At 50.4% G+C, this 12,823-nt stretch overlaps 2 protein-coding genes across 2 annotated transcripts; one reads left to right on the top strand and one right to left on the bottom strand.

Annotated features, from left to right (window-relative positions):
• The first annotated feature begins 31 nt into the window (after nucleotides 1-31).
• K441DRAFT_670042 (uncharacterized protein) lies at nucleotides 32-5,284 on the top strand. Its single transcript, XM_067650222.1, has 3 exons — nucleotides 32-496; nucleotides 735-774; nucleotides 890-5,284. Exons 1-3 carry the CDS (start codon nucleotides 369-371, stop codon nucleotides 4,823-4,825), a joined length of 4,104 nt encoding a protein of 1,367 aa, XP_067497396.1. The 5' UTR covers nucleotides 32-368; the 3' UTR covers nucleotides 4,826-5,284.
• Nucleotides 5,285-10,146: 4,862 nt separating this feature from the next.
• K441DRAFT_461644 (uncharacterized protein) lies at nucleotides 10,147-12,312 on the bottom strand (the record flags this gene model as incomplete). Its single annotated transcript, XM_067641782.1, has 2 exons — nucleotides 10,147-11,225; nucleotides 11,457-12,312. Coding segments are annotated over 2 exons (1,935 nt in total), but the record flags the coding sequence as incomplete, so codon positions are not given.
• Between the last annotated feature and the right edge of the window lie 511 nt (nucleotides 12,313-12,823).

Below are 12,823 nucleotides of genomic sequence, written 5' to 3'. Positions count from 1 at the left end.
GGCAGAAAGCACGAAAACACCACACCTTTCCTTTCTATAGAGCGAGCCCCATCGCCTCGAACCCCTCCATCAACTTTCACTCTTCTTCAATACAAGAACCTCCTCGTCGCGTTGGGGACCTTCCAGTGTCGTCCACTCACCCGTTGGAATTGCTGCGCGGATCGCCACCGTCCAGCAGTTGCGTCGCCAGCGGCTGAAGGAAGGCACGGGGGAGCCCACGACATCTCCACCCGCGATCCTCAGAATTTCCATCCCACAAAACGTCGCGTATGGAATCGGCTTCGGTCTCCTCTTCGATCGCTATCTCCTCTTAGGCGGCTGCAGACGGCTCTTTTGAGCTCGCCCTCGATCCTCCTTTTCCGCGTATAATGTCCAAACGGAGTGCCCAAGTGCAGGGCTCAGCAAACGGAGCATCGTTTATAGGCGACGGATCTTCACAAGCCAATATGGATGATACTCCGAAGCGGGCGACGGCAGCCCAGTTGGCTAATAGAAAGTGAGTGAAAGTCCTGTTGAAATAAGCCTCCTGGTGTCCAAATGTCGCATTTGATGAATGACGAGCGAGGATGTTATGACGACGCGCTTCACAACGGCTTCTCATTCATGAAGGATTCATCTAGAATTTATGAGTTGCCGGCCCACCTTCTGCAATCTCTCCCCTCCCACATCAATGCACATTCATCACCGTCAACAAGTATATGATTACTCCCGCTAACGATGTTTCGCGGCAACAGACTTAAGACCCTCAAGTCACGGAAGACTGCAAGTAGCCCTGTAAGTCGGAACTAAATTTTCGAAGAAAGCGCATCTAGCGTGGCAACCCAAGCTTAGAGATTCTTGCGTATCTCAACGCGCAATCTGTCGGTTTTTCGATACTAACACATTATAGCAACCACAACAAGCTCCACAGCAGGCCCTTCCGGGCGCTGGCTTCGGTCAACTACCACAGCAACCTGGTCAACAGCTAACGTCGAACCCGTTCGGCTTCACACCACAACAACCTACCGCGCCGCTAGAACAGCAACAGCAGCAGCAGCCGTCGAACGCGAATCCCTTCAGCTTTCTACAACCACAGCAGCAACAGAAACAGCAACAGCAACAGCAACAGCAGCAGGGTGGAGGACTTTTTGGCGCGACAAGCAGCTTTCCTCCAGCGCAACCCGCGGCACCCAACACAGCTTTTAGCAACGCTTCGTTCCCCGCGTTCGGCCAGAGCACGAGCAGTCCTTTCAACTTCAATCCTACTCCGCCATCGTCGAGTTTTAACTTCTCAGCTGGCGGGAATAATCCGTTTGCTTCAAGCGCTCCACCTAATGCGAACGGTAATGCGACGAGCGGTTTCAGTGGGTCTATCTTCAACATCATGCCTTCTAGCCAACCTCCGCAGCCAGCATCTTCGAACGTATTTGGAGCCTCCAATTTCGCAGCACAAAATAATACGCAGCCGGGAACAACCACACCACAGAAATCGGCGCCTTTCACAAACTTCTTCGCCCAAAATAATACGTCATCTACTCCGTTCGGCCAAGCACCAGTGAATAAACTATTTAGTTCCAATGACGATGCAATGCACACATCGCCTGATAATTCACCAGCTAGGCTAAGTGAGCCAGCCAGGCTTAGTGAGCCAGCGAGCATAGCCGCTTCAGTTTCTCAGACTCAGTTGCAACCTTGTGGGGACTTGTTCAGTAGGGTCACGCCAGCCGGTTCAACCTCTCAGGATCCAGCTATAAACAACGCTGAGGCAACTACACCTACCAGCCCCCGCAAAATGAAGTTTGGAATTGGGCAAGCGCCTTCCGAGGACCAGCCAGCCCGCTCGAATCCTTTCGCGAATATCGCACGTACTCCGTCGCCTGAAAAAGAAGAACCGCCTGGGCAGAAGCCAGCAAACCCCTTCGCAAACCTCACAGGTGCCTCGCAGCCGGCAAGTCAATCTTTGAGCTTGTTTGCTCCAAATGCGAACACAGCTACGTCACAAGGACCCTCTATCTTCTCCCAGCCGGCAAAGACATTTGGTCAGGGTAGCTCAACGGCTCAAACTTCAAATACATCTGCAGCTTCGTCGAGCAGCATTTTCACTCAAGCGCCGCCCATCTCATTTGTTCTACCTACCAGTAAAGCCTTTACTCCGGCTCCAACACCCGCGCCTTCCACCAACATCTTCTCTCAAGGCGCCTCGTCTGCGCCCGCTGTTCAGCCTGTAATTGCAGGATCCGCGGGTGTCGAACCTGCGCCATCGGCCACTCGTAGCCCCACGCCTCGCCTCAATTTTGAACCTCCACAAAATCTCAAAGAGGACCAACAGTACATTCGTGCGATTAAGCTTCATGCTTTGAATACCGCCACCAAGGATTATCTTAAGACGCTAAATCCTGTCACTGATTGGACGAAAGTCATAATGTGGCACTTGAAGCAGACCCGTAGAATATTAGCGGGCAAAGATGCTCAGCCCGCTAGCGTGTCTCAGACAAACGGGACTGCCACACAAGCATCTGCAGATTCGAACAAGCGGAAGGCTAATGGAGACGCTGGTAGCCCGACAAAGCGACCAAGGGGTGACAACGCAGTCATCAGTATGAAGATTCCAGATACGCTGCAAGCAAAAGAGACATCGCAGACATCTGGTATTTTCAAGGATATTCTCAATAACGGTGCTGGTCGTACCACGAGCCTCTTCGGGTCGCTACAGCCACCAATACCTCCACCTCGGACGAATAACATATTTTCACCTAACACATCAATGACTACGGAGGCACTGTCTAATAACCCTATGCCTGCTTCATCAAATATATTTAGCTCCTTGTCAGGAAGTCAGCTTGCTACACCGAGCCCGTCTGCGACGGCAAAACCTGCAGCTGAGAACAATGTTTTTGGCAGTTCGAAACCTCTGTCATCTAACATCTTTGGCTCTACACCGAAACTCGACTTCTCTGCTCCCCCACAAACTTCTAGCAGCTCTAGTACAACGGCTCTACCAGCCTTCAAGCCTAGTACCACACTTTCCTCGGATGCAAAACCAACCACGCCTGCATCAAACTTGTTCAGCCCGAAACCTACCTCTACTCCAACGGCAAATAGCCTAGTCAAGGAGGGATCTGTTACAACTCCTTCGAGTACAGCGACAAGTACAAACTCTGGGTTTCAGATACCAAAATTTGGCTCCGGCGCAGGGCCAACCAATTTCTTCAACCAATTTGCTAAGAAGGCGAAATCCGCCGAGGACGAGGCAAAGCAGAAAGCAAAAGACGAAGACTTCGACTCCGAAGAAGAGACTGAGGCTGAATGGGAAGCCAGATATGAGGAGAAGCAACGTAAACTAAAAGCCGCGACCGAAGAAGCTGCGAAGAATTCATCTCTGAAGTTCGCTGTTCCCGGTTCAACTGCATCAAGCGAATCTGATACCGCTTCCAAGACGCCTCTCACAATATCAAAAGCTCCAAGTGCGGCTACGAGTAACGGGTTTTTTGTTTCCCGTACAGGTAGTCCCACACCCTCAACTACTGGTGGTGCCTCAGTCTTTGACACTCCAGCGTCAAAATCTATCACGACCAACAATATATTTGGCCACTTATCCGAGGCAGAGTCGGGCGCCGATGCTGGCAAGGATGATGCGCAAGATAGTGACGTGTCTGGTGAGGACGAGCAAGAGGGCTCAACTGAGAAACAGGATGCTACCTCCACGAAAAGTCTGTCGAAGGCTTCTTCGAAGCGCAGACAGACAGATCACGACTCCGATGATGAGACGATTGAAGATGTGATGAGAAGGAAGCGTCAAGACCGTAGTCCTCCGGCTCAGAAGAAAGCGCCTGACTCAGGACTCCCTGCTGCGTCAAAGAGTCGAAGTTTATTCGATCGTGTGACGTTCGGCGCTGACGGAAAGCCCGAGAGGGATTTACCAGTATCTACAACGGAGAAGTCAAATGGGGTGCCAGAGACCACGCCCAAGAAGGCTACCCTGTTTGGGAATACCTTACCACCATCGACGAGCATCTTCCAACCCAAGACTACTCTTTCTGGAGACAAGACGTTCAAGCACGATAGCCCGATCAAGTTTAGCGGGAGCACAGCACCGTCATTTAACGTCACCCCGGCGAGTCCCTCCGGAGGTGCGAGTGATTCAAAGCCTACTACATTTGGGCTTTTTGGTAGCCCTAACGTGAGTGGAATCACTCCAGCTATTACAGCTCCCTCAACGACACCAGCAAAGGCTAGTACCGGTGGGATTTCTACCGATGTCGGTTTTTCTTTTGGGACTCCACCGACTACTAAGCCTACATCCTCATTCCTCTCCGCTTCTACGCCTGGATCAACTTCCGCATTCCCATCCGGCTTCAACTCCCCATTTCCGTCACGCGCAACGACACCTTTCTCCGCAGATGAAACTAGCGGTAAGGAGTCCGCCACTGAGAAGGACAAGTCTAACGATGATGACGCCGGGCCCTCAGATGCTCAAGTTCTTCTAACAGATTTGACCGAGGAAGAAAAGCGGGATAACGATGTTCTTTTCGAATGTGAAAAAGCCAAAGCTATGGAGCACAACAGAGTAGACGGAACTCCATGGGAGAATAAGGGCGTAGGACCACTTCGCATGCTTAGGAATAAGTCGACTGGCGTTGTTAGTATCCTTATGCGACTCATTCCGAGCGGTAATATCATCACCAACTCAAGACTCCTTGGCAAGTTTACTCCTGTGGTGGATAAGACGACAGTGAGGATCGTAATTCCACGAGACGCAAAACCTATTTCATGGGTCATGAGGTTTAAAACTCCTGAAATCGCAAGTGAATTTGCGAAAGCTTATAACGACAACAAGCCATCATAATGGCAAGTATCTTATCTGGTTATGTTGAAAAGTCTGTCCGATCGGCTCGTGTACGTTTTGCCGAGAGCCGGATACTCTTTTCAAATACCCCCCCAATTACCTCAATTTGCATGCCGTTCATCTAAATTCGATTTGTTCCTCATAGGTGTATCATAAGTAGAACTTTTTTATTTTCTGGAACTCGGTTTCTTTTTATTGCAGCATGCATGATGGAGTACAAAATACGGCATTCACCAGGCGGGCTTGGCATGGAGGCAGGGCTGAACCAGATTTTATATAACTATAATTACCCTTATCCTAGACAAACGGCGGTTATTTGTTACTGTCTGTACCTGCTCTGAAGGTCTCTAAATCATGCCCAAAGTATCTATAACCTAGTAACAATTAAACCACTAACACGTCGAATGGCTGAGCAGATGAAGCGGATTACACGTTGCAGATGAAGATCCATTGTTTCGACACCTCACCTAGCGTTGTCAATACAGCCTCACAACATATTTTACTGCACGTCGTATCGAAATTCAGTTCTCTCAACTCATACCTCTCCTATAAGACCCTCTCTAGCCAACTAGTCAAGCACTACGAGCCCTTGCCCACCACCGACTACCCCATCAACCACCCCGTCAACCACCCCATCAGCTCCCCCAACCACATCTCCCCCTCGGTACTCACACGGGCCTGCCAACTAGCCCCCACCACCTTCTCTCCCCTCTCAAACTCCTTCCCGCCAATCCCAAACGGCCTGCCTTCCTCGCCCTCTGTCTAATCCCCCCTGCCCCTCACTGCCCCACACCAGCATCTTGGGGCCTCATTGCTGCGCCGCTATTTCTTTTCTTAGTCTTCCGCCGTAAAAGCCGGTGCGGATCAGGAAGCCGGTGCGGGCGCAGCGTAGCTCGTTGAGGGCGAAGACGAGAAAGACGATGCCGCAGGTGGCGAGGGCGGAGCGTGTGTTGCGTGTTGCGGTTGCGGTTGCGGTTGCGCAGGTACAGGTGGGACACAAGGGGCAAGAAGAGCGAAAGGTGCATTTTGGATTGGTGGGGCGGTTGCGTACCACCAGATTCTGCAGTGGATTGGTGGTGATGTTGAAACTGTGGTCAACACCATGGAGACTATGTTGGGGCAGGGACCGGCTGGTTTTCGGAAGGGGAATCCAAATTCTGAGCGTCCCTAAGAATGTTAGGAATGGTAGGGGAAAGTGGCATGTGGTTGTCAATGCAAGGGATAGGCGCGTCTGTACAAAGCCATGATACGTCTTCCTCTCCTACCACCGCCCCAGACTTCGTCTCATATAGTTGTCGAATACTCATCTACTGCCCTCCCGGCCCTCATAATAGTTAATATAAAACGCTGCGCATAGCTGCTCTCACTTCTCGCTGACAACTGCAATTGCCAATACCGTAACCTATAATGTGATTATAAAAGTAGAAGAATTAGAAATTTCATAGTATAGTTAAGGCACAGAGGTTGACGCGGGAGGTAAAGATAAAAGTGGTAAGAAATGAGGTAGGGACGGAGCCCGGGAAACTCGCGTTGTATAATTTCGTCGTTTCAACCAGATTTAATGTTGTAAAACGTCTCTCGTGTATGCCCCGAAGCTGTTGGTTTGGATTATTATACCGCAGGAGGAATTCAGAATAAATTCCACGTGTATTAAGGTCTAGTATGGCATCGACAGCGAAGTTGGCGAAAAGAACTATGGCTCTAACGTCTAGCCTATTGGGTTGACTTGCCACCGAGGTTTCTGAAGGAGCGGAGATGCACGGAGCCTGACGCCGAAAACTCCTCACCTTTCCTCTCCCTCCTCCCATCCATCCGAATCGCATAAGATGATACCACCCACAGCATATTTCGGAAGCTCTTCTTCGCATCTATACGGGTATTCTGCAAACACATATCTTTGGCATGAGTTAGTGCACATCGGTAACTGTGTAGAGCCTCATTATATACACTAAGTGGGTGAACCACAGACACCCCTAATTTAACCTTGATATAGTAGGGATCGATGCCAGGCCGACAAGGACGAAACGCGTGAGAAAGTTAACTGTGACATGTATCCTCTAATGAAGGATGGGAGGCCGGCAGCGAATATTAATGAGCATGTTCGTCGTGCGTCCGCGGAGTTCTAGGTTTATTGGCCCTTTTTCCTACTGAAATAGACAGGATATGCGCATGGCGGTCATCGTTAGTACAGTGAGAGATAGTAAACTATTTCAAATCTTCAGGGAGTGATGCTAGATGCTCGAGACTTCGTTGTCATTATTGCGGCACTGCAGTCAAACTGGCTGGCGTATTAAGCTTTATCTACTTTTAGTTAGTAGAAATTGAAGCGAAATTATGTCTTAAGCCACTTACGCCATACATACGTACGAAGGACGCCCCGCGTACAAAGGGCTAAGGTTATTAGTTAACGCACAAGTATTTTTGTCAGTGGAGGTGGATTCTGTTTATGGGAGGTGGATGTCGAAATAAACAAAACTTTGTAGGTGGATTTGGTATTAACCGCTTGATTCATTTCCCTTATAAGATCCCAAGAAATCGGGCCGCTTCTCTATATTATTTCTATAGTTTCAGTTTCGATTTAGTTTGATTTCTATGTCTTGGTGAAATGGTACCAATATCCATATACTCTTGCTGAATTTTGCCAATTTTATTTCTGCATTAGCGTTTGTAGTGAAATTCGGCTGCGTTCACTTATTTGACGACGGTTCGCGAACGTCTTCCGTTCTTTGTCGACCTCACTCTACACTGTCCTCGCCTCACCTTCTCTTGCTTCTTGAGCAAGTTCCTTCTGAAAATCATCTCGATTAATTGCCAACTGCGAGCATGGAATAATTCTACGTAGTATAGAGTTCACACTCTGCCTGCACCTCACCGTCTCCTGCTTTCGTGAGTCCAGTCTCACGTTCACGCAACTTTCCTGGACAGCTGTAGTCTTGTGTCTTGCACAGTGTGAGACAAGCAGTTGAAATATTACTACCTCACTTCTATTGATTTACTTTTCACCCTTCCCAGCAACTTTCCTACATCAGTCATCTAACAACTCAACTCATTCAGTCTCTCTGAAGCATCACTCTCAAATAAACTCATCCAAAGTCACTCAACCACCCCACTAAAGCGCCAATCCGACGTAAAGCCACGATGGTGCATTTCAACACCATCTTCGAGCCGAATCCGTACCCCACGCACAAAGTCATCGGCCCCATCTGGACGGAATGCGAGACCTGCGAGAGGACCGTCAAGACGAAAGACTGGAACTCTCATAGAGCAGGCAAGAAGCACCGCGAAGCCAAGCAGGCTTTCAAAGACCGAGAGAGCGCAGCCGCGGCCGGGCTGACCGTCGACGGCTCCCTTGCCACCGCCGACGCCGGGACTTTCGGTGCCTACACCACCAACGCGCATAGCGCGACTGGCAACGGCTGCCATAATTGTGGCCAGGAGGGTCATCGTGCCCGTGACTGCACCGAACCGAAGAAGAGCGGCGCTGCCTGCCACAACTGCGGTCAAGAAGGCCACCGTGCCCGTGAATGTTCTGAGCCGAGCCAGCGCGGAGGTGGCGGCGGGGCTTGCTTCAACTGCAACCAGGAGGGGCATATGTCCAGAGACTGTCCCGAACCGCGACAGAGAGGCGGTAGAGGTGGCGGTGGGGGAGGAGCTTGTTACAATTGTGGCGAAGAGGGTCACATGTCGCGGGACTGCCCCAACGCCCGTCAAAGAGGCGGTAGAAGCAGTGGAGGCTGTCACAATTGCGGTCAAGAAGGCCACCGTGCCCGTGAGTGCCCGGAACCGAGCCAGCGTGGAAGCGGTGGCGGTGGAGCGGCCGGGAAGTGCTTCAACTGCGGCAGCGCGGGCCATCTCTCGAAAGAATGCACCGAGGAGCGCAAGATCATCTGCCGTAACTGCGACGCCGAAGGCCATATCTCGAAGGAGTGCACTCTACCAACCGATTGGTCCAGAGTCAAGTGCAAGAACTGCGGACAAAGTAAACGATCTTCTACAGGCATCTTGAACTGCCAGAGCAAGAAACATTGCTAACGTTTTCTTAGTGGGACATGGCCCTAGACGCTGCCCGGAGCCCAAGAAGGAGGAAGAGGTTAGCTCCTGGGGTGCTCCTGCCGGAGGGAATGGCTGGGAGGCTTCTGCGAGCTCTGGCGTGCAAGGTGCCTGGGATTCCAGCACTGCCGATGCTGATGCCGGTGCTGATGGATGGACACATGGAAACGCGGATGTTAAGGAGCAGGCGGGCTGGGAAGGCGCTTCTGCCTGGTGAATCAGTTGCTGCTGTCACTGTTAGGTCCTTTGCATTCTGAAAAAGGTTGATGGGTATCTGGGACTTATTTCGAAAGCGGCTGGATGGGTTGAATGAATGATAGAGGCTATGTCTCAGCTTGTGTTGCAAGCTCCAAGCAGGATGCAAGGATCGCATTTGCCCGTAGCTTTACAGCTCTTGTATGCAGTGTAAAGACGCTTTCACAATCAAATGGAAATAGCGTATGGCTCACCTTCCCGACCATTGACCCGGCTCTCATGACGTGTTATCCCGAAGCCATTCACACACACGGCGATGCAAGGAAGCTCATCCGCGCATACCAATATACACCCGTATTTCATTTCCTCAGCGGACTGCTAGACCTGCCTAGCTAACCCCCATATACTCGTACATCCCTGAGTTATGCCCCTTTGGCCCAATGGCCATTGCCGCATCCTTGCCTCTATCTATCTCAACTCCGCTCAACAGCTTTTCCGCCGCACACCGCAGATAACCATGCAAGATATACTACAACGAATCAAAGAAAAAAAGATCAATAGAATGCAGAACCACGCACGCAGTCGTCCAAAATGCAAGAGAGCCGCCAGTCGTAAGTATGCCGAATCACCAAAAGCAGCTGGAAAGCAAAACACGGAGCCACCCGAAACAAAGGAAATAAGTAGTATAAGAGGTATAATAATAAGTAGTTGCATGGACAAAGTTGTGAGATGAAGGGGGTAAGCATGTATAAGAAAGTGTGTATTGGTGAGAAATAGTGGCTTGAGGTGGTCTAGCGCCTGTACTAGCGGGCGGGCCTGGGGTGGTTGGTCGTAATATTGGTGTAATGAGCGGCACAGGGGAAGAGGGGGGGGAACGTATAATAAGAGCCCGTTTAGGGGCTTTGTATAGCTTGAGTTTGTGTGACGAGATTACGCTTGGCTCAATCGCTGAGGTCAATGACCATGGCATCTGGACGAGACGTCGGTGGCGCGGACGCGGATTGAGTTGCGCGCGCCGAACCTAGGTCGTCTTTGTCAGGACTGTCACGATCCTGAACGCCCTTTTTGTCTATAACCTCGGGCTTCGGCTTCCAGCTGCCATCCTGCTCCACCACAATAGCCCGCGTGTCGAGCATGTTCTGTTCGAACAGCTTTGCTCGCACTTCCCCCATGAAGCCGTCAACCATTAGGTTTTGTGGCCGCACATCCGCTTTGCATAGTGGGCATTTCCATTCATCAACGGCAGTCGGCCATGTCGGTTGCTTCCGTCTGCGGGTTTGGAGGAAGGTTTCGAGGTCGAAACAATCGTGGTGCAAACATTCCCTTCCACGGACCGGGACATCAAAAATGCGGCAGGCACTGAACGGATCAAACAAATTGATGGAAATGTTACTGCTGACAATTGCAATTTCGTCATCTCCATCGAGGCCTGCCAGGCTTGTCTTAATTGCAGCCTTAACCTGCTTAATTGGAATACGATTCATCATAAAGCAGTCTTGTTTGATCTCTTCATGGCTCTTTACCCCAACAATCTCGATTGCCAAGGCGCAGTTGAGCGGTGCTCGATTGGGTATCTGATGCATTACAGCTATCTGTAAGGAATTTTCGCCTTCTTTGAGATGTGGAGTGAGGTCGATGGGAAGATCTTTGCCGTTATGCAGTTTCTTTCGTGGGTGCAGTATATGTTCATTCAGTTTGAAGTACGCATACGGCAGCCACGAATTGTCAGCAGCCATCCAGGCGGATTCATCTGGTGCTCGAGGAGATGTCCACTTGATGGAACGGAGGCGGTATGTCTGGGTCTGCTCGCCTATTGCCCGAGTTGGCGGCTCACCTAACTGCCCTGGCTGATCCTTAGGTATAGTCTTAACGTCCTTTTCAGAAACTTTAAATTTCCAAAGTTGCGTTGGTGCATTGGCATCCAGCGTGGTCGGGAGTATGGCAAAACCTTTGACAAATTGATAGAGCACCTTTGGGTCAGATTCTGGTGTCCCTTGCTCGGGCTTCAGTATAGGGCTCCTCAGATGAGCCTGATGGAGAGCAGATTGAGTAGGATTAGGTTGGGATGGTTGAGCCCTTATTGAGCCCCGAGGAGGAAACAGCAGTCCACGCCGAGGCTGTTGATGAACTTGCCGGTGCTGCTGAACCGCGGGTACTGAAGCGATTGATGGTTGCTCAAATATTGCTCTAGCACCACTGCTGACAACAGTAACGGGCGGTCGAACCACTCCAACTCGAGGATCACCCCACCTCAAATTTTGTGGCTGTACCACTGGGTTCGAAGCCCTTCTGGGCAAATTCAATTCAAAAGGTGGCCTTCCTCTACGACGCTGCAGCTGTTGCGGTTGTTGCGGCCGTTGTGATTGCTGTCGTTGTTGTGGCTGACCTTGTTGAGGAGATGCATTTGGCGGAAAACTCCCTCTTCTAGGAAACATGTTCTCATGCTGAAGATGTAGTAGTTTATAACGACGACCGTAATTTTCATTTTCCCGAGAAATCTCGGCTTTGCTGTACAGCAGTATTTGAGGAGGTGTTTGCTTTTGAGTTACTCGTCTGTGATACTCGGCTTGATTCTTGTGGAACAAATCTTCAGCCTGTGATACTAGTGGAGACATCTGGCCACCTGTCTGAGCCCAAAAACTTCGCAGTGTTGCAAGGAAAACAACGCGCTGAAATACAGCGGACACGATTCCAAGTTCCTCAAATAGTTCTCGTACGAGTGGAGGATAACGCCGTTCTACACAACGGCGCTTCAGATCAAAGAAGTGCATACCTGTACGGTCGGCAAACCTAGCAAAAGCCTCTTGTTGCTGTTTATATTTAGTTGGCCAGCTAATTGCAATTTGTCCTAATGGCATTGGAAAGTCAGAGAACCATTGAACAAGCCAGGGTGATATGTTGGAATTTGAGTCAAGCACTTGGCTGATGCAATCCAGTGCTTTTGGTAAAGCTGGAAGAGCTCTTAAATTTGGTGGAAGTGAATTATAATTAACGGTTGCGAGGCAGAAATACTGATGGATGGAGAGGTAAGCAAAGTCTTTTGAATCGACAGCCTCTTTCAGGAGGCGTATCCTTTGTCCATCTCTGATTTGAAAGCCATGCATACCACCAAAACGCGAAATTAAGTGCCGAAGTGGTTGGTTACAATCATCAGATGTGAAGTAATCGTCAGTCGGAGCTGGAGATTGACGATGGCGTTGTTGTGCTTCTGTTGCTGCTGCTGCTTCTGTCCTGACTTGGGCATCAGCTTGGACGCTCGTTTGAGCTTGGGCCTGAGTCTGAGCCTGAGCCTGAACCTGAGCGTCCTGGATGTGTGCCATTGATTGCGCGACTGCTTCTGCCGGATTTCGATCCTGAAGTTGCGCTTGCTCACGAGACCGTGATTCTACCTGCGCCAAAGCCTGTGCTTGCGCCAAAGCCTGTGCTTTGGCCAGAATGACTTCATGCTGCGCCTGCACTCGCGCAGCATTTATGGTTTGGGATTGTAGAAGCATTTCAATCCCCGTCGCTCTAAGTGCTTGCATTTTCTCCGAGGCGTGGCGTTTATTCATAGCCAAGACATCTGGTTCCATTGGCCTCTTTCTAGCTGTAACCATTTGCCCCTCTGGGGTAAACGCACCATTTTGCCGTCCGCGACCACTATTATGGTTGGAAATGTTGTCCGCAGCCCCTGTTCCTCTACCTGCGCCATCCTCAGTCCGATTAGCCGCATTATTAGTTGGGTCGGTGTTGAGGTCGTCGCTTGGTGCTGGA

This window comes from Cenococcum geophilum (genome assembly GCF_001692895.1).
Source record: "Cenococcum geophilum 1.58 unplaced genomic scaffold K441scaffold_78, whole genome shotgun sequence".
In the NCBI taxonomy this organism is placed as follows: domain Eukaryota; kingdom Fungi; phylum Ascomycota; class Dothideomycetes; order Gloniales; family Gloniaceae; genus Cenococcum; species Cenococcum geophilum.
The sequence above is the reverse complement of the archived record's forward strand: the minus strand, read 5'-3'. Positions and strand labels throughout refer to the sequence as shown.

Excerpts from the sequence above, each read along its gene's own strand:
- K441DRAFT_670042 (XM_067650222.1), top strand. The coding sequence starts at position 369 with ATGTCCAAACGGAGTGCCCAAGTGCAGGGCTCAGCAAACGGAGCATCG. Across the intron at positions 497-734 it reads GCCCAGTTGGCTAATAGAAA|ACTTAAGACCCTCAAGTCAC; the intron begins GTGAGTGAAAGT and ends TCGCGGCAACAG. Across the intron at positions 775-889 it reads GGAAGACTGCAAGTAGCCCT|CAACCACAACAAGCTCCACA; the intron begins GTAAGTCGGAAC and ends AACACATTATAG.